Source organism: Neofelis nebulosa, chromosome 4 (genome assembly GCF_028018385.1).
Source record: "Neofelis nebulosa isolate mNeoNeb1 chromosome 4, mNeoNeb1.pri, whole genome shotgun sequence".
Taxonomy (NCBI): domain Eukaryota; kingdom Metazoa; phylum Chordata; class Mammalia; order Carnivora; family Felidae; genus Neofelis; species Neofelis nebulosa.
The window spans coordinates 83511818-83530678 of NC_080785.1; the positions used below are offsets into that span (position 1 = coordinate 83511818).

Below are 18861 nucleotides of genomic sequence, written 5' to 3' on the forward strand. Positions count from 1 at the left end.
CCAATCCCATACCTGCATAATTAATATTTGTTACATAATCTATTACTCAGAATTTCCCTAGCCATGTTATTTTTCGAATGGCCAGTGTGCAAAAATAAAATTTGATAGATGTAGTAAAATGCTTTCAGTACTCTTAAAAATTCTCTATTTGATTATAACTTTATTTTAAAAGACGTCCTTTAAAACAAAGTTCCCTTGTGTTTTCAAAAAATATCAAAATTACCAAGTCATAAAGTTGGATGAGCTTTAACAGAAAACTCTGAAAACTACTCTTTGAATTCTGCCTCCCCCCCCACCCCCCCAAGCCTCTTGCTTGGCATAAACGTGGCTGCTGAATGCTTCATTTACATTCATTTTTCACCCAGATGACATTAGAAATCATTCAGAGCAACCCAGGTAAGTGTGATGAGGTGCATCCGGAGAGCTGATGAATGAGGCTGCAGATATACAGCACAATTTAATGAGGCCAAAAGGTTTAAGAATTAGAACAAAATGTTTGGATTCTTTGGAAGTGTATTACTCTTGGGAATTAATCTACCTGATTATAGATAGGTACGGCTTTAAAACTGAGTCCATGTTAATCTCTCCACACAGCTGTTCCATATTAAAATGCATTCACGTTACGATCTTTACCTGCAGCAGTCCCGTTCCTTAGGGTTCACCCGCGTGTACGACACTTCCTTAAAAATGGTGCCAAAACTAAAATGAACTCTATCACAGAATCCAAACAAATGAATAAAGGAAAGTGAAACCAGACACAGAGTTGAAAGATAATTCCCAGGCCTAGCAAAATTAAAGATACTTGATTTTCTGTAGAATGGCAAAAAGATTGGTTAACAGTACACGCTTAAGATTGTCTAGCCAGTTAGAAAATAGTCCTCTGATGCCTAGCTTGCTTCTCAGAATTAATCAAAAAATGCAAAAGCATCAAAAATTTATAATGTGAAAATTTCAAAATAACCAGTAAATTGAATAAGAACAAATGGAAAATATGATGCATGGATTTCAAAATAAAGTGTCGCTAAAATTATAACGGCGCGACAGATGCATTGTTACTTTTTTTAGTTATTTAAAAAATGATTAGCAAAGTCTTTCCTATTTGTCAGATCCATAGTAGAAAGAAATAATCTGTAGCCCACTAAAATCTAAACCAAGTTACAAATTATGGAATCTGGGTATGTGTTTTATATAGTAACAGTGAAAATTGTCAATTAATTTTTCAACAGATGGTAAGGAAAGTGATTTGTTGCCTTCTCTACTGTCTTTGCCTGGCTTCTCCATCGGGCAAGAATGAAGCCTTTGGAAGCAGTGTTTAAATATATGCGGCGCTCAGATTTGTAAAACATTATAATACCGGGTAACAAATGCACTGCTTCTAAAAAGCTTCATTTCAGACATTTTGCCACTTGCAGCAGTTACTAAGAGCTTTTCAACTTTAGAATAGAAAATATGCCTTTGTTCAAAAAAAACCAAATGTGTTATTTATGCTGGAGTTACTGTAGAGTTGATAACAGGAATTACCAGTAACATTGGCCTCTCAGCAGAGAGATTATCCATGTCAAAGTCATGTTGTGTGTGTGTGTGTGTGTGTGTGTGTGTGTGTGTGTGTGTGTGTGTGTGTGTATGTCTTTCTGTCTTCCTCTCTGACAGATTTATTTACACTTGTTTCTCTTAGTATAAAATTAATGTTGATACTTTATTCCCTGAACTAAGGAAAATATTATCAGACACATTCTCTTCAGGTGTGAGTAATACTACTACCAAACATTTTACAGAATCCTTACTATCTAAAATCTAGTGAAAAATGGAAGTTGAGTATTACATGAAGCACACAGTATATAAGAAGACATCCAGAAAATGTAAAGAAAATACACTTGAATTAATCTCTGGATAGAATTGTATCGCCGAGAATCAGGATGGCCTTTTGTTTGTGTTAAATCCATGGACCTAAAGAGGCACGCCCTTCTGCTTTTTCTGAAGCTGCTTTCTTCTCAGATTAAGCATTCCAGTTACCATAGATATCTGCTCAGTCTTCCTAGAGCATAGAGCACTCCCTTTCCCACATACCCCTTTATCATTCTGTGTTCAGCATCATCTTTCCTCTGTTTTCATTCTCTCAGGTTACCATTTTTGATTAATTATTTATCTGCTCTCTTATTTTGAACTTCCCTCTATGAAGGAACTTGTTCTAAAAAATAACACAGAACAACTTCAAAAAGAAAAACAGGGGTGGCCCAGGTGACTCAGTCTGTTGAGCGTCTGATTCTTAGTTTTGGCTCAAGTCATAATCCAAGGCTTGTGGGATTGAGCCCCTTATCAGGCTCTTCACTGGGCAGATTCTCTCTCAGATTCTCTTTCTCAGATTGAGATTCTCTCTCTGTGCCCTCTGTCCCTCCCTCCACTGTGTCTGTCTGTCTGTCTCTCTCTCTCTCTCAAATAAAATTAAAAAAAAAAAAAGAAAGAAAAGCAAAATGCAATAGTCCTGTAGGTTTTATATATATTATCTTAAAGAACCGAACAGATACTCCTGTCACATCTTACATGTGGATGCATAACATAGATACATGCCTTGGGATTATGTTGGTATTTTACCTTTATTGATGACAATTACAATAAATCATCTTAACATCACATTATGAGGTGAGCTTGAAGCTCTATGAATTAGGGGTTTTGTCGATTTGTAAAAGTACTTTTGAATCCTTTGAGGGTAGCACAGTGCTTGATGCATAGTAGTTGCTAAATGTTTACTGATATGGCAGACATACCTGTAAATACACAATCTGCTCCTAAGGTAAACTATACAAAAATAAAAAAAATGTAAGAACAATGCAATAACTTTGTTCTTCTTTTAAAAGATAATCATTTAGGGGCACCTAGGTGGCTCAGTCAGTTAAGAGGCCGACTCCTGATTTTGGCTCACGTAATGTTCTCACAGTTAGTGGGACCCAGCCTGCCATCTGGCTCCGCACTATTAGTGCAGAGACTGCTTGGGATTCTCTCTCTTCCCCTCTCTCTCTGCCCCTTCCTTGCTCATGCGCTCTCTCTCCCCCTCTCTCAAAGATAAGTAAAATAAACTTAAAGATTAAAAAAAATTAAAGATAATCATCTCATCAATATTTACTTCCATGTAATTCAAATATGGAGCAGAATTAATGTTCCACTCTTGCGTGTATCATCTTATAAGTAGGGAGGTTTAAGTTTACATAAAATATGATTGTATTGATGGCATCTTTCCATACACTCTAATAAGTCTGACACACAGTTTTTCATGAGTGTTCTCATTATCAGTGTCAATGAAGTATTTGGCCTTACCCAAGCATGTCTGAACTAAATCAGTCTATCACTTATTTTCCGACCTCCCAGCTGATGATAGTCTTGGCCAAGCTACAGATTGCTTGGAAATGCAGTGTACCCATCACTTATTCTTCCTTTATCATGAACTATAAATGTATGCACAGGGTAGGAGAACTAGAAATCGCTTCCTTATTACCTGATAACGTGAGGGTGATTCATTGTAATCGTTGTTAATAATTTTTAAGTACCAACATAATCCCAAGGCGTGTATCTATGTCATTATGCATGCAACATGGAGGACATGGGAGAGATAAATCCGCTTGGTTCTTTGAGCGGCCGACTTCGGCTCAGGTCATGATGTCACGGCTCGTGGGTTCAAGCCTCACGTCAGGCTCTGTGCTGACAGCTCGGAGCCTGGAGCCTGCTTCATATTCTGGGCCTCCCTGTCTCTCTCTCTGCCCTCTCCTGCTCACGCTGTCTCTCTCTGTCTCTCAAAAATAAATAAAATAAACATTAAAAAAATTAAAAAAAAAGATCACGACTGCAAAACCTATATGACAAATGCATTTTGTTTTCCTCTTTAAAGTGGTTTGATGTTATTTGCTTGCACAAATTCAACAGTCCTTGACTAAATTCTTGCCTTTGTCAGATGACTGGAACTTTCCTATACACATATCTCATATGGACACAGTGGCATTTAGACAATATTGGCGTCTTGTCTTTAATTTATCGCTAAATGTAATAAAGCAAGCCAAAGTTGCTCCTCTAGAAAGGTGTCATTTTGAATGATTTTGAATTCTTTTTGAGGCATGGAATGCTGTTGTGTTACTGATGGAAAACGTTGCCCATGAAATACTGATAATTTGACTCTAGAAGTTGTAATTCTCTTCATCATCATCATCCTCTTCGTTACCATAGTTCATATTGATTGATCTTATAATTTTCCATGTACCATAAGAGCTTTATATGTATCCTTTCATTTACAATGGGAATAATCATAGGATAAAAATATTTTTATTGCCATTACCATCATCCCTATTTTGGAAATCCGAAAACCAAAATGTGAGAAGTTAAATAACTTGTTGAAAGTCATACAGCCACTAAGTGGCAGAGTTAAGAATTTAAATGATCTGTAATCCAAATTTCATAACGTCTCGCAGACTGCACGTAGTTGGTCATCTGTCTCTTTTTCCCGGGCCGCCTTGTGGCTGTGCCAATCATCATTTGCCCACCCAAGAGCCTTCTGTGTAGTCGGACTTGACCACTAAGGGACATGCTTTTCACAGCGTTAAGAGGTTAAGATGGATTAAACTAAGCCATCAAAACTCTGCAGGCTGCAAGTAGCTTTCAGATCGTTGGGCTTTATAAAATAAATTAAGTGTGAAAGGTGAATTTGGACACTTTTATTTATTTCATAATGCTATAAAACTAGGGATGTGGGTTATTCGAAGGCTCCAGATTCTGGTACACTTGTGAATTATGGAAACCGCTGTAGAAATTTCTCCTAAAATATTCAGTCCAATCTAGTGTTTTTATAGGCTTAATGCCAAAAACTTTAGTACACACATTAAATTAATAAAACCCATTTCTGACATCATTTTTCTAACATGTTTCGATAGCTGAAGTTTTTATTTTAGTTTTATTGGCCTCTTTTCTTCATAGTCTCATTTCCATTATTCCTTGGAGATTTGCCTATTGTAAATTAAACTTGAACTCTGGGTAACTGATAATTGTTGAGGTGACAGTTTCCAGTAACTGGGTTCTGCTGGGAAACAAGAAATTCCTATGGCTTTTTAAAATAGGTTGACCCTGTGGCTTTGGAAAAATCTTAATTGAAGACAAGTATTTTAGTCTTCAACAAACAAAACAAAACAAAACAAAACAAAACAGATTAGCAGAAGTTCAAAATTGTAGGATAAAGTTATAAAACAGTGGTGTATTATAAGAAACAAATTAATAATATATTTTATTTTTTAAAATAATATCAAACTTAATAATATTAAAATAATATATTTTAAATATATTCCAAATTTGTTGTTAATTAAAAGTTTTCTCTGGTCAACTGGGCCAGGCTTGACATTCAACATTAGACTGTTGGAATTACAGTAATCTGTTAAGAGAAAAATTGGTTTTTAAAGGAACTGAAGGCAAAATTATATACCTGACGTTTTTGAATGTGCTTATGTAACTAATCATGAGACAAAACTGAGGAGAAAGTTTTCATTCCCTAAGAATAATAGAGTACATAAAAGGTACGTGTATTAAGTATACTTTATTTTGCCTCAAAAAGTTTGCTGACATTCACTGAACAAGTCTGCATAACTTAAAAAGATTAAAATAAAAAAATTAGGGATTTAACATGATATAAGTGTAATGAAACTGTCCACATTTTCAGTATGCTAGCTGACTATTAGCCTAGTTTAGGCTCCGTGTTATAACAAACAGATTTAATTTGAATAACACCAAAGCCTGTCTTCGATCCATATGGTAAGAAGTTGAAACCACTCGAGCAGCTCTTCATTTTTTTGGTCATTTAATATTTATTTTCATTTATATATATGGCACTTTAACAGGTACGATATATACAGTACTGTTCCAGCCCAGTCAAGTATTTATCCAATACTATCTTCCCATGTTACTTCTCTGATCTCCAGGATTATGAAAAATAATTTTAAGCCCATTTATGACTGAGTCATATATGACTCTCAAAGAAACAAACATTTTGAAACTTGAGCTTAACTAAAATCATCCAGATTAGTGAGGGAACATTTAACACATTGTCTAGCACTATTTCGCTTAGAAAGTTTCCAGTATGCATTTGTTACACGAATCTCATAGTGTGATTACAAATGTACCACTAGGCATGAGTAAAGAAATTTTTTCTCCACCAAAGTTGACTTTGCCTTGGTAGGCATGGTTTAAAGTAAGTAACTTGCTTGAGACTTTAGATGAAATAGTTAGCTTGTGTGACTACTCATTAAGTATTTTGAGTGATTTTATATGTCATTTACTTGTTTTTAAATAGGACCATGCAAATATACTAATTAAAAACCCTAACAATAGAGATATTTGAGAATGTGATTTAATTCTTACGTTGGGCATATTTCAAGAAACTACTCTTGTTCTATTTCCCCAAATTTATAACTAAACAAGAACAATACCTTTGAAGAAGTGGAAAATGTCAGAGGAATAAAGGGACAGCCGTCATCTCTGTGGATTTAGCATTAGGAATTTTAGAGTTACTTTATTCACTGTTCCACAGGGTGGCAGTAATATAGCATAGAGTAGGAAGAATGAAACCATTTAAAATTCTAAGTGGAAAGTTATGGTGCAAACATAGTCTTTTAAATTTCACGAGTTTATTGTGAACATGCACTATAACATGTACACTGCACGTGTGTATGAAATCAGTGAAGTTAAAATTCTTTTCACATAACTTGGCAAAATGTGTAAAGCAAAACAAATGCAACAGGAGTGTGGCAGTTGGGATTGAAACAGTTTTTATGTTGGTTTTTTTTCACTGTTATATAAAGTGTTTAAAAGCTAGGGTGCTTTATATTGAATTTTTTCTCAATTAGGTGTATATTTATGAAATTAGAAAATTCTAAGCATTCTATAAAATGATTAAAATATATACAGTGCATGTGTGTGTGTGCACAATGTGTGTATCTACCAAGAGAAAAATAAGCATCTTAGGTATTTTAGAAAGATTTTGGAAATATAGTAATGGTAAGGCAGTTGCAGAAATTACAAAAAAAAGGTTGAATTTGTAGTTCTTAAGATTTTAGTGACCATTGGGAGGAAAATTTCAGAACAATGGTGTCTTTAACAAAGTCTACAGTAAGGCAAATAAAAATTAAGGAAAGGGGTACAGATTATAAATCTGTAATATGGGAATAAATCAGTCCGTTAATGCCACTTTCAGTCAAATGGCTGAGGATATATGTGGAAAATGAACACAAAAGAAGCACGCATGCACACACACACACACACACAAAATGTTTAGTGTGCTTTAAAATTTTACACCTCTACACCCAGCTCCAATTCTGAATTTCTTAATTTGGATGACTTCTCAGATCTATGTGCAAACCTGGGGCTTAGGCAAAAGTTTGGGAGTAAAACAAAGCAACAAGTATTTTGTTGTTTGGGGGAAGTTTTTGTTTTGTTTTTTACTGGTAGGTTTTTTTGGCTGAGTCGTGTTTATTTGGACTGTTTGATGAATTAGCATCAGTCAGAATTATGTGCTGTGTGTCTAAGTATAACCCCTATGTTAGTAGAAATGCTTACCTTCCAGGGATATAAATATAATAATTCATGTAGCCTTATTTTTTTTTTATCTGAAAATACTTTGTGGAAAATATTTTGCCAGAACACTGTTGTGGTAAGAGAGACACCAAGACAAAGCAGTGCTTTAAATTGAAAATGTGAGACATGCTTTCAAGTGTTCGTTATGAAGGAGATCTCCCAAGTGCCTTCTGGAGCATCTGGGTTTTTTCCCTAAATTCATGTGACAATTGTTTAAGGTACAGCAGTTAAATTGAATTATCAGTCGGGTGGCATACCTGTTTACAAAAATATTTCCATTTAGGAGTAAGTTCAGCTACATAAGAAGTGACACTCTATTGAAATATGAACTATATATGAAAAATTTAAGAAAATGAAGTGACATTTTGAGGAATTGAGGGAGTGGAGGTAAATAGGTGTCACCGACTTCTGTCAACCTAGAATGTGTCACTTGCCCTTAGAATTTGAGATGATTAAAATTCAGATGTGTCCACCAAATGGCTTCTCACATAACTAGCTGAGGCAAACCTGTGCAGCTTAAGGGTGGCTCACATAAAACTTTACAAGTGAAACAGCAACATCTCCCATGTACATTTTGGGGCGGGATTGTTATGAAGTGATCTCTGTGTGGCCACGACCAGTGGAGGAACAGAAAACAGATGTGAAGTCTCTTTTGAGATTTGTGCTCTGCAGTCATGTGCAAAGATGAAACAGGCAAAGCAATTAGAAAATGTCAGTTCAAACAGTCAATCGGCATGAATTAGAGAAAAGTTGTTAACATAGTTCAAACCAGAACATGAATTCATGGAAAAGTGATTTTCTGCATGTTTATCTTTAGAAAAGGCTAAAATGTTTACCTTAAAATACTGGTTTTCTTAGATGACTAAGTTGGTAAAAATCAATATATGCTAAATAGGCATTTTATTAAGTATTTGTGACATTGAATTTATCCTAGATTATTATAAAATTAGAGTATTTTATAATTAAGTATAATGGCCTCCAGTAAACATTTAAATTCCTATAATTTAAAATCTACCTCAGTTGAATTGAATAGTTTTAAAATATTTACATGTATTGCATCACATTAGAAACAGCCAATATTTTGATTCTCTTTAAAAATCCTGGAAGCTTAACATACTTATTTATAGATGCTAGTCATCTTTGTAGAAAGTTAGTAATATAACCAACTTCACGGGGCGCCTGGGTGGCGCAGTCGGTTAAGCGTCCGACTCAACCAGGTCACGATCTCACGGTCCGTGAGTTCGAGCCCCGCGTCAGGCTCTGGGCTGATGGCTCGGAGCCTGGAGCCTGTTTCCGATTCTGTGTCTCCCTCTCTCTCTGCCCCTCCCCCGTTCATGCTCTGTCTCTCTCTGTCCCAAAATAAATTAAAAATGTTGAAAAAAAAAATTAAAAAAAAAAAAATATAACCAACTTCACAATCCTATATGTATGTACTAAATATTTTCATGGTGTAGAGGTAGTTGAAACTATCACTAACTATGATTGCCTTAAGCAACTAAAATTATAATGACCTCCTTTCTCTGTATGTTGTTTTAAACACATACTTAGGAGGGGCACCTGGGTGGCTCAGTCGGGCAGGCGACTTCGGCTCAGGTCATGATCTCACAGTCCATGAGTTTGAGCCCCGTGTCGGGCTCTGTGCTGACAGCTCAGAGCCTAGAGCCTGCTTCAGATTCGGTGTCTCCCTCTCTCTCTGCCCCTCCCCCGCTCACGCTCTGTCTGTCTCTCTCAAAAATAAGCAAACATTAAAAAAATTTTTTTGAACCCCACATATTTATGAAATGGGAATTACTATTTTTACTTATTATTTTTTGCAGTGGCTAGGTATGTGGATATGTTTTAACCAGGTGAGACAGGTGTAGCTGGTTGGGCCCAAAAGATCCCATTTCTGCTAATGAAACCTTAGTCATGATTCTGACATAGGATTGGGACATGGTGAGGGGCACCCAAGTGCCGTCTCAAATTTAGTAACTAAAGTCTGTGTTGAGTATAGGTTATGTGGTTTCTGTCTGGTGACTTCCTGAAAGATTTACTGGCCTTCATTTTTCTTGTCCCATTAATTATCCCATTAATTACCTGAAAAGCATACTTTTATTTTTTGGTTGAGCTGTTTTGTGTTGCCATTTGGTTCCATTTTATGCAGCCTAACAGATCCCTCTTTTTCACTTCACCAGGTACGTGTATTCACATTTTCAGTTGGCCAACATAATTATGATAGAGGACCTATTCAGTGGATGGCCTGTGAAAATAAAGGTAACAGATTTCTTTTCTCCACCACATTTACTACTAAAAAACAATTGATAGATGCTAGTTCTACATCTTATCATTTAATATAAAGTTGTAGCTAATGTTTATCAGAAGAGAGACCAAGCCTAAGATGTTGAACAAATTTTCTGTAGAGAACATTGACATTATGTGACAGTGTATAAAAATTCAGACATTTGATCATATGGTATATGATATGGTATATTAATATCATTCAGTGTTTCATTTATAGATACTTAATGCTACTTATCAAGTAAATACTTATCAAATAAGAATGAAAGAATATATGAATTATATAAAACTTACATATGAGAAAGTGTGACATGTTTGTACATTTTTTCTAAGTGGTTAAGTTTTTTTTTTAAGTCTTCTTACACATTCCTAGGTAATTCAGATTTTGTGTAGTGAGTCCATATTTCCCATATACACAGAAAACAAAACAAAACAAGATGTTATTTGACAAACTGATCATATAACAATAAAAAGAACCTCAGTTTATTAGGAAAGTCCTGCGTAGGCAAATATTCTATATGAATACAATAATTGTCAGATACCATTATCATGTATCTTTAATAATTTCTCCAATAATACAAATATTTTAAATGATGCCAGGTTCCCTACTGTTTTATAGAAAAATCACAGTTATTTGATGCACTTTAAGTTATGTAGCGAAGTTTGTCACAAAGTCTGTACATTTGTTAGGGATATGCGTTAAGCAAACATTTTCCACATTCATCTATGATATTGATATATTAGTATTTGTTGAATTCAAAGTGAAAAAAACATGGCCTTTTCTCCTCTGAAGCCAGAAAAAAATTTTGTGGTCATTTATTGTGATGTTCTCTCTCTATATAAAAATATGTATATGTTTCAGGTTATTACTATGAAATTCCTTCCATTGGAGCTATAAGAATCAATACTCAGGTATGATTACAAGTTATTACAAGTTTTAAATACAAGGTATTTAAAACTTGTTGAAATTATTCTCTCAAAGAATAAGATGTTTCTTTTCTGTTTTAAATATGTTCAATTGGAGAAAACAGGTGAAAATGAAAAAATGATCCATAATATTTGTAATAAAATGATGAGTATCATGGTGATGTATATTGATTATTATTACATCAAGGTTCCCAGTGTTTTCAAATATTCAAAACTCAGGTGAAAAACTACATGTGTTCTTTTCAGATGTTAAAAACATCACAGAAAATAAGTAAAATGAAAATTTACTAGCAATCTCATTTCATTTAATTTGAACTTGGTCCCATTTCAGATCATTTAAGTGAGTTTCTTCCAGTTGCAGGTACCACAAAGAAAATGAAGCAATAATTAATCTGAACAAATTATACAAGATTCTAATCAGAATTTAAATACTTCCTAAATAACCCCTGCAGATGTATCTACCTATGTAAAATAAACCTACAAGGTGCCTGGGTGGTTCATTTGGTTTAGTGCCTGACTCTGGGCTTTTGCCTCGTTTCATAGTCTCGTGGTTGTGAGATCGAGCCCTACATCAGGCTGCACACACAGCATGGAGCCTGCTGGCTCTCTCAAACATAGTAAAATTACAACGAGGAGAGAATTTTTCTACAACCATTCAACTGAAAATATGCCTGTTAAATAACTTCCTAGATTGAAGCAACTAAGTTAATATAAATATATATTATTTTCAAGCATTCGTAAGTTACAATTTAAAACCATTACTCAATTTTAAACATAACTGAAGATCCACAAAATAGACTAAGGCAAGATGTAGCACAAATAACATGGCATTTGTGGAACTGAATACTGACTGTGTTTTATGTTGAAATGAAACAGCAGCTGCACTAGAGTCTGATGTCTTATTTGGCACAGTGTTGCATTTATTTTTTGATATGTTTAAATGTAGTTTTGAATTTCAGCCAAACAGTCTGTGATATGAAAGCAAGTATGTGGCTGCTTTATGATTTCAAATTTGTGCACTTCCATCCAGTAAATCACAGAGCCTTAAATAGTTTAGATTAACAGAAAACAATTCACAAGGAACGTATTTCACCTATCATTGGCTGTACCTCAGAAAAAGAATGTTTTGGTATTAAAAAAAAACGGGGGTAGATCTACTGTATAAATAATATGAGTTAAGTACTGTTGATTCAAAGTATGTAGACGTACCATTTATGGTATACCCAAAATAGCAATTAAATGATTATACACTTACTCCCTTAATAACTTTGATTCCATATTCATTTTTAACTCTAGATAATTTTCTTCTGTGGAGTTTTTGTTTTTGTTTTTACTACGGCATTTCTTTTTTTCAACCCCCTAAGCTTTTTTTTTTTTTTTTTCTTTAAAATATAGGAGTACTTGGATGTTCTGGGAAGACCAATGGTTTTAGCAGGGGACAAAGCAAAGCAAGTCCAGTGGACAAATGTGTATCTAGATGCACTGGTAAGAGATTGGCTTTTCAACCAAAGAGTGTCCTAACAAAAGCACACAGCTCGTTTCTGCATCTTTCTAGGTGACATTTATCTTTTCCAATTCATTAAGTCCTTTCTGAAAGTCCTTCTATCACACCCTTCTTTGCTAGAATTTAGATAATATACATAAAAACCTCATCTTGTCTAACCATACATGTAAAGTGTTAACTTTATTTTTTAGGTGATCTGTTGAGAGTGTGGAATTTCACAACTCAAATCTTAAATTTACAGGCATTTCAATAACTTTCTGAATTTTTATGTAAAAAAAAAAAAACCCTAAAGTCAAGTGAATGAGTCCCTGCTACTGCAAACTTTAAGCAAAAATTTTGAAATATTTTAATAATAGGGGCGCCTGGGTGGCGCAGTCGGTTAAGCGTCCGACTTCAGCCAGGTCACGATCTCGCGGTCCGTGAGTTCGAGCCCCGCGTCAGGCTCTGGGCTGATGGCTCGGAGCCTGGAGCCTGTTTCCGATTCTGTGTCTCCCTCTCTCTCTGCCCCTCCCCCGTTCATGCTCTGTCTCTCTCTGTCCCAAAAATAAATAAAAAATGTTGAAAAAAATTAAAAAAAAAAAAAAGAAATATTTTAATAATAGACTTCAGTTGGCAGAAGCATGTATTGCCTCCACAACTCAAGCCAGACCCAACAAAGCTCAGAAGTACATGCAATTAAATAGGCAGATAATGTGATCCTACTCTGAAATCATCACAAACCTATTAGCCTCTTTATATATCATCTCTTGTTTGAGATTCAACCCCAGATTTTTATGGAACTAAGCCATTAAAATGATCACATGTGGTGTGATGTAACAAAAACATGTTAAGTTGTCCATTGTGAAACTCAAATTTTAATCTAAGTATCCTATCATATTTCAAAGCAGTGGTTCTGAACTGGAGTTTTTGCCACTCACAGGTCATTTGGATATATCTATGGATATTTTCTGTTGTCGTGACTGGGATGGGCGGGGGTTGCTGCTGACATGTCATGGGTAGAGGCCAGGGAGGCTCCTAAATGTCATACGCCACACAGGACAGTCCCCTCACCCCATGCACATGCATACAACATACAACAAAGAATTATTCAAAAGATCATTAGAGCTGAAACTGAGAAAACTTGTCTAATGTAACTCCAACTTTCCTTGTATTAAAGTTGCAAATAGTAAATATCATGCTTAAGATATATACATATGCTTAATCTTGATGAGAAGACTTTATTAATGATTTGACTAATGTGTAACATACCACAGAGAACCAAAATCCTAAGCCCTGAAAAGTAAATGCTGATTTACTAACCCTTTTTCCTCCTTGGAGTACAATTATATGCTGATACTACTTCCCTGAATGCAATCGTGACCCCAAAGGTCAACACGCAGTCCATTTACAATTACTTATCATTTGGTTCTTGTAAAATAAACATATACAGGAAGTTGGAAGAAAAATAGGCACTATTAACAGCAGCTTTGCATGCTAAGAAAGATAAAGTGAAGCTTGCTTACCTCAAATCCTAGCTAAAATTACTATCCAGTGTTCCTTCTTGACATCACATATTTATTTAAGGTCACATGGTCATCTAAAGCTATGGCCAAAATGTTTCATTTTTCCGAATCCATCACAGGACAGAGTATGATAGGAGGAGTCAATAATTATGCCCTGTAGGATTTCCTATGACCAGAAGTTCATTAACCAGCACGTCTACATTGTTGGTAAGGTTCTCACTGATAGCACAGATGACATTAGGAAGAGATTCTGGTTCTAAACATGCTGTTCTATAAGCTGAAACTAAATGTAAAGCAAGAAAAAAAAAAAAAAGAGGCACATGAATTGGCTAGTCAGGAGACACGTAGAGCATTCTTTTACCAATTTGAGAATGAAAAGTGATGGTCTTGTATTTCTAATTACTTGTCTGTAATCGCTGCATGTGGCAGATTCGCAATATATGCTGGTCAGTATATCTTGGTTACATTAAGAAAAAAAATGTAAACACGTTCCAAGACAAAATATAATGAAAAAAAATGAAAAGAACTCTGGAAATTCAGAAGAAAGAAGCCATATATTTGGGGGTGGTGTAGGGTGAGTTTAAAAGATGGTGACAGTTTAGCTGAACATATGAATCAAGGTAAAGTTTCTACAATTGGTGGGAACTAGTGAAACCACACAAAGAGGGTATAGTATGAGTTAGGCAAGGGCTGGGTATGTTGGAAAATGGTACCTCACTCACTTTTAGAGCTAATGGGAGTTAAGAACAGGAGCAGACTGGAACAATATTGTGGAGGGTTCATTTTATTTGGGAGATAAAGTGAGATTCTTTGGATAAAAAAAAGAGATGAAAAGAGTTGGAATCAAGAAAATATAAAAATACCAGATAAATTCCAGGAGGGCAGAAATCTTGTCTTATTTCTCTAAATTGTTCCCTAGGAATTTGTACAAATTTTTTGTCTGCTTAATCAATGAAGAAGGAAATGGAAATTGGGTACCAATGAGTTCATTGATGATTTCATCTCCTATGTTAGAAGTCTAGTGTCTGATTTTAGGGCACATGTTACCATATTTAGAAGCACATTACCATGATCTGTAGAAATGCAAAGTGATGTGCAGAAAATGATTGCCTCATATACACTTTATCGTGTATCATGCTAGCTTTTTTAAAACTATGCATTATAACGAATAGAAATCTCTCCAAAAGGAATATTTACTGAATTGTGTTTTGGAGTCCAGTTTTATGAGTTATCTCTAATCTGATTTTATTGAGGTAGAAAGTTTTCATTGTGAATATGAATTTGCATTTTGAAGGATGTTTCCATTGTTGAATATTCGTGCTTAAAACTGAACAGAGAGCCCGCATGTATATCATCATGCACCAGTTATGTGTGGTTGATTCCTTAATTGTATTTGTCCCAAACAGTTTGGTATCTTGTTCTGGTGAAAGCCTCTCTCTCTGTTTGTTCTTCCTCTTTAAATTCAGTTCCCATTGTTTTGGGGTTTCTCACATGCACAATTATAAACTATTTCTCTGTGAAGCCAGGATGTTTCTGGAATTAGAACAAGGGTCATGAGATTTGGATTTGGGGTCATTATTCACATGATTACTAATATTTTCTCAGCAAATTTGAAATTTTTAATAATAATTTTTAAATTATTTTAAAGTGTGATTTTTTTGAAAATGTAGTTTTGACATGAAATAATGGTAAATAAATATATAATATATATATGGTAATGTAAATAAATATATATACATATACATATATGCATATATACATATACATATATATACATATATATGTGTGTGTGTGTATATATATATGTATATATATATATACACACACACACATATATATATATATAAAATGGCTGCAGATAGCAGTAATAAAAAAAAACAAAAACAAAAAAACCCTCTGACTTGAAAATCGCCTTATTTCAACGAATCTCCATGGATTCATTTAATATATGAAATGATCAACATGCTGGATGACACTAGGTCATTACTTTTGTTAGACTAAACTGCTTCATGACCAGACTATTGCATTCGATGCTTACAGTTAGCTACATTATTTGACTTTGTCAAAAAATACTATTTGTCTTAGAGGGTGTTTAGAAGCATTATTGCTTGTTTAGAACAGCATAGTATTTACCAGACGATTGCAAATGTGATATCGATAACTCGTTTCTTCTCTTTATTCTGCTATACATTTATGATTTAACACGAAGCCTTTGGCTCAGGGCATGAAAAAATTAAGAGTGAAACTACACAACGGAAGGCGAACAAATTATATAACAATATTTTAATATCACTCTGTTCATGGAATCCCTGTGAACAAAAGAGTGGAGGGGCAGGGTTACTGAAATATTTAGTGTAATTTGAGTTTTTATAATTTTAAGTTATTTGCAGTGCTCTCTCAGACTATTATTGTAGAGGTTGTGGGCTTCAATAGCTGCCTAATAGACTCTCATTATTTCTCAGATGTTTTAATTGATTTTTTAAAGACAAACATTGTGAAAAAGCTTTCAAAATCATTTACTAGGTATTTGTGTCTCTTTATAATGTAACCATGAAATGCAGTGTCAAATACCAAAGACTAATTCAGAATGACAAAGTTTAAATTGTAAGTCTAATTTGCCTTTTTCTTTCTGAATCTATTTTTAGGAACTAGGACTTGTCATTACTGGAACTCTTCCGGTCTTCAACATAACTGGCCAAGTTGAAAATAAGACAAACTTAAAGGTTAAAAGTTAATTGATAAAGTTAATAATAATAAATGATAAACTGTGACGTCAAAGCTCAGTGTGGATAAGATATTTCTATAAGGAAATACATAGAATGTAACTGTCTTGTGAGACCAGAAGTAAGAGGCAACAGCTGCCTATGTGATAACCACCTGGGAAAAAGGAAATGCAGGTCAAGTTCTCTGATTCCCCAGAGTCAGGATTCAACTTAACTCTGTTTAACTATGAACTGATGAGAACACAAGTTCAGTCCCTGGGAGTAATTACATGACAGATGGGCAATACTATTGTGTGCACATTTTTTAAATGTATCTAAGATATCCATGGAGCTCAGAAAGAAAAATCCAAAGAACAAAACCATGGTAATGTTTGTCTCTGCTGTATGTATGTATTTTTATTGAAACATTCCTCCTCCAGCTCCCATTCAGACAGTAGTTTTTGTTTTGTTTTGTTTTTAAATCATCATGTAACTTAAGCATCTGATATAAAATGAATAGCTCTCAAAAAAATATTTTTAAAAAATGAAGAGCTCTATTTTGTTTTCTGTTTTTTAAAGATTGAAGAAAAATACTACATGAGTGTCATAAAAATGTTGATTTCTGCAGTACTGGAAATATTGTCAATGCAATGAGATGCTACCAACTTAAAAATTCTGAAAAATTTTACTTGTTAGATTCCACTCATTTTTAAAATACTTTTGATTTTAAAGTAGGGTTGCATTCCTATTTCTTAAATTGCATCAGAAAGATTTTTAGATTGCGGGACAAGTTAAGAATTTTTTTTTTTAACATTATATATTCATTTTAGGCTTTGTTTGACATTCCAGACTGGAGGGGAATTTATTTCCAGTTTATGGCAAAATGAAGTCTGTTGCACTTACTATTTGTTCAGTTATTATAAATTTCAGTTGAACTCTTTACTTTTATAATGTGGCCATCAAAAATGTTAGTTTTTTTTTTGTTTTTTTTTTTTTTAAAGTTTCTTTATTTGAGGGGGAAGGGGAAGGGCAGAGAGAGAGAATTCTAAGCAGGCTCCACATGGTCAGCACTGAGCCCTATGTGGGGCTCAAACCCATGAACGTGAGATCATGACCTGGGCCAAAATCAAGAGTTGGATTCTTATCTGACTGAGCCACCCAGGGGCCCCAGGAACCCATTGTCATTCTTAAAGATCTCTGGGTTCTAAATAATTTAACCCATAAAGGAGTAATTCTGTAACTATCCAGATGGACTAAGGAATTGCTTTAATTTGGAGGGTTTGCTGAGACCAGAATTGGTCCATGATAAAAGAATATAGTTGATATAACTTTCTCACTGTTTGTGCACCTACACAAAATTTATGGTGTTCTCATGGTAACTATTGAATGGATTTTATAATTTTCGTTGTAACATCTTAATTTATTTTTTAGTTTATATAATTCTATTTAAAACTGAAATTCCTGATTCTAAATTTTAACACCATTTTCGTCTTTAATGTCCCTGAGAAGATTATGATAGCAGTTTGCCACATAGCCCTTGTTGACTTGCAATTAAAGCTTGGATGCCCATGTTTGGTATCTCTCAAACACACATATAGCTACAACTGACTGTACAGTAGCAATTAAATATTAGAGATAATGAGTACAAGGGGCATCAAATAAATTTCCTGGGGCACCTGGGTGGCTCAGTAGGTTAAGTGTCCAACTCTTTATTTCAGCTTAGGTCTTGGTTTAAGGGTTGTGAGTTCGAGCCCCATGTTGGGCTCCATGCTGAGCATTGTGTCTACTTAAAAAAAAAAACAAAAAAAAAACCCTACATTTTCTATTTTAGCCACAGTCATCAGGATTTCATTTACAATGATAAAGTCCTGGGTAAACAAAGGTGGGAATCATTGTAAATTGATATCAAAAGCTGTTTCACCCTTAAAAATGTTTAAGCTAGATTGGAATATAACTATTGTCAAGCAAAAGGATGAACATATATAATAATTGTGTAGAAATATGTGCATTTTTAAAATCCAAAATAGACTACCTTTTTGCTATCTTTTATTATAGAACCAGCTAATTCTTGGTGTGATGGGGGTTGATGTATCTTTGGAAGATATTAAGCGACTAACACCACGTTTTACAGTAAGATGAAGTTTACTCTTTGGGTATCTTTTTATTTTAGAGCTCTGTACTAATTTAGCTGTCTATAAAACATTTAAGTAATCCTCAAAAATCATGTAGTTAACTTACTGAATGAACTAAATGTTAAGATCTTTAAAATAATATAAAGATACTATGCTGTCTTTCTTCATGCTTTAAAATGTGTTAAGAATTTTTTATCTTTAAAGAATGTGATTTCTGA

At 34.4% G+C, this 18861-nt stretch overlaps 1 protein-coding gene across 7 annotated transcripts in view; it reads left to right on the top strand.

Annotated features, from left to right (window-relative positions):
- CACNA2D1 (calcium voltage-gated channel auxiliary subunit alpha2delta 1) overlaps positions 1 to 18861 on the top strand; it is a 508596-nt gene that overhangs the window by 427221 nt on the left and 62514 nt on the right. For all 7 annotated transcript variants that reach the window (XM_058725264.1, XM_058725261.1, XM_058725258.1 and 4 more), the window contains 5 exons: positions 9774 to 9852; positions 10739 to 10788; positions 12199 to 12288; positions 16455 to 16532; positions 18567 to 18641. In XM_058725264.1, the coding sequence (XP_058581247.1) occupies positions 9774 to 9852; positions 10739 to 10788; positions 12199 to 12288; positions 16455 to 16532; positions 18567 to 18641 (372 nt within the window). The remainder of the gene's footprint in view (positions 1 to 9773; positions 9853 to 10738; positions 10789 to 12198; positions 12289 to 16454; positions 16533 to 18566; positions 18642 to 18861) is intronic.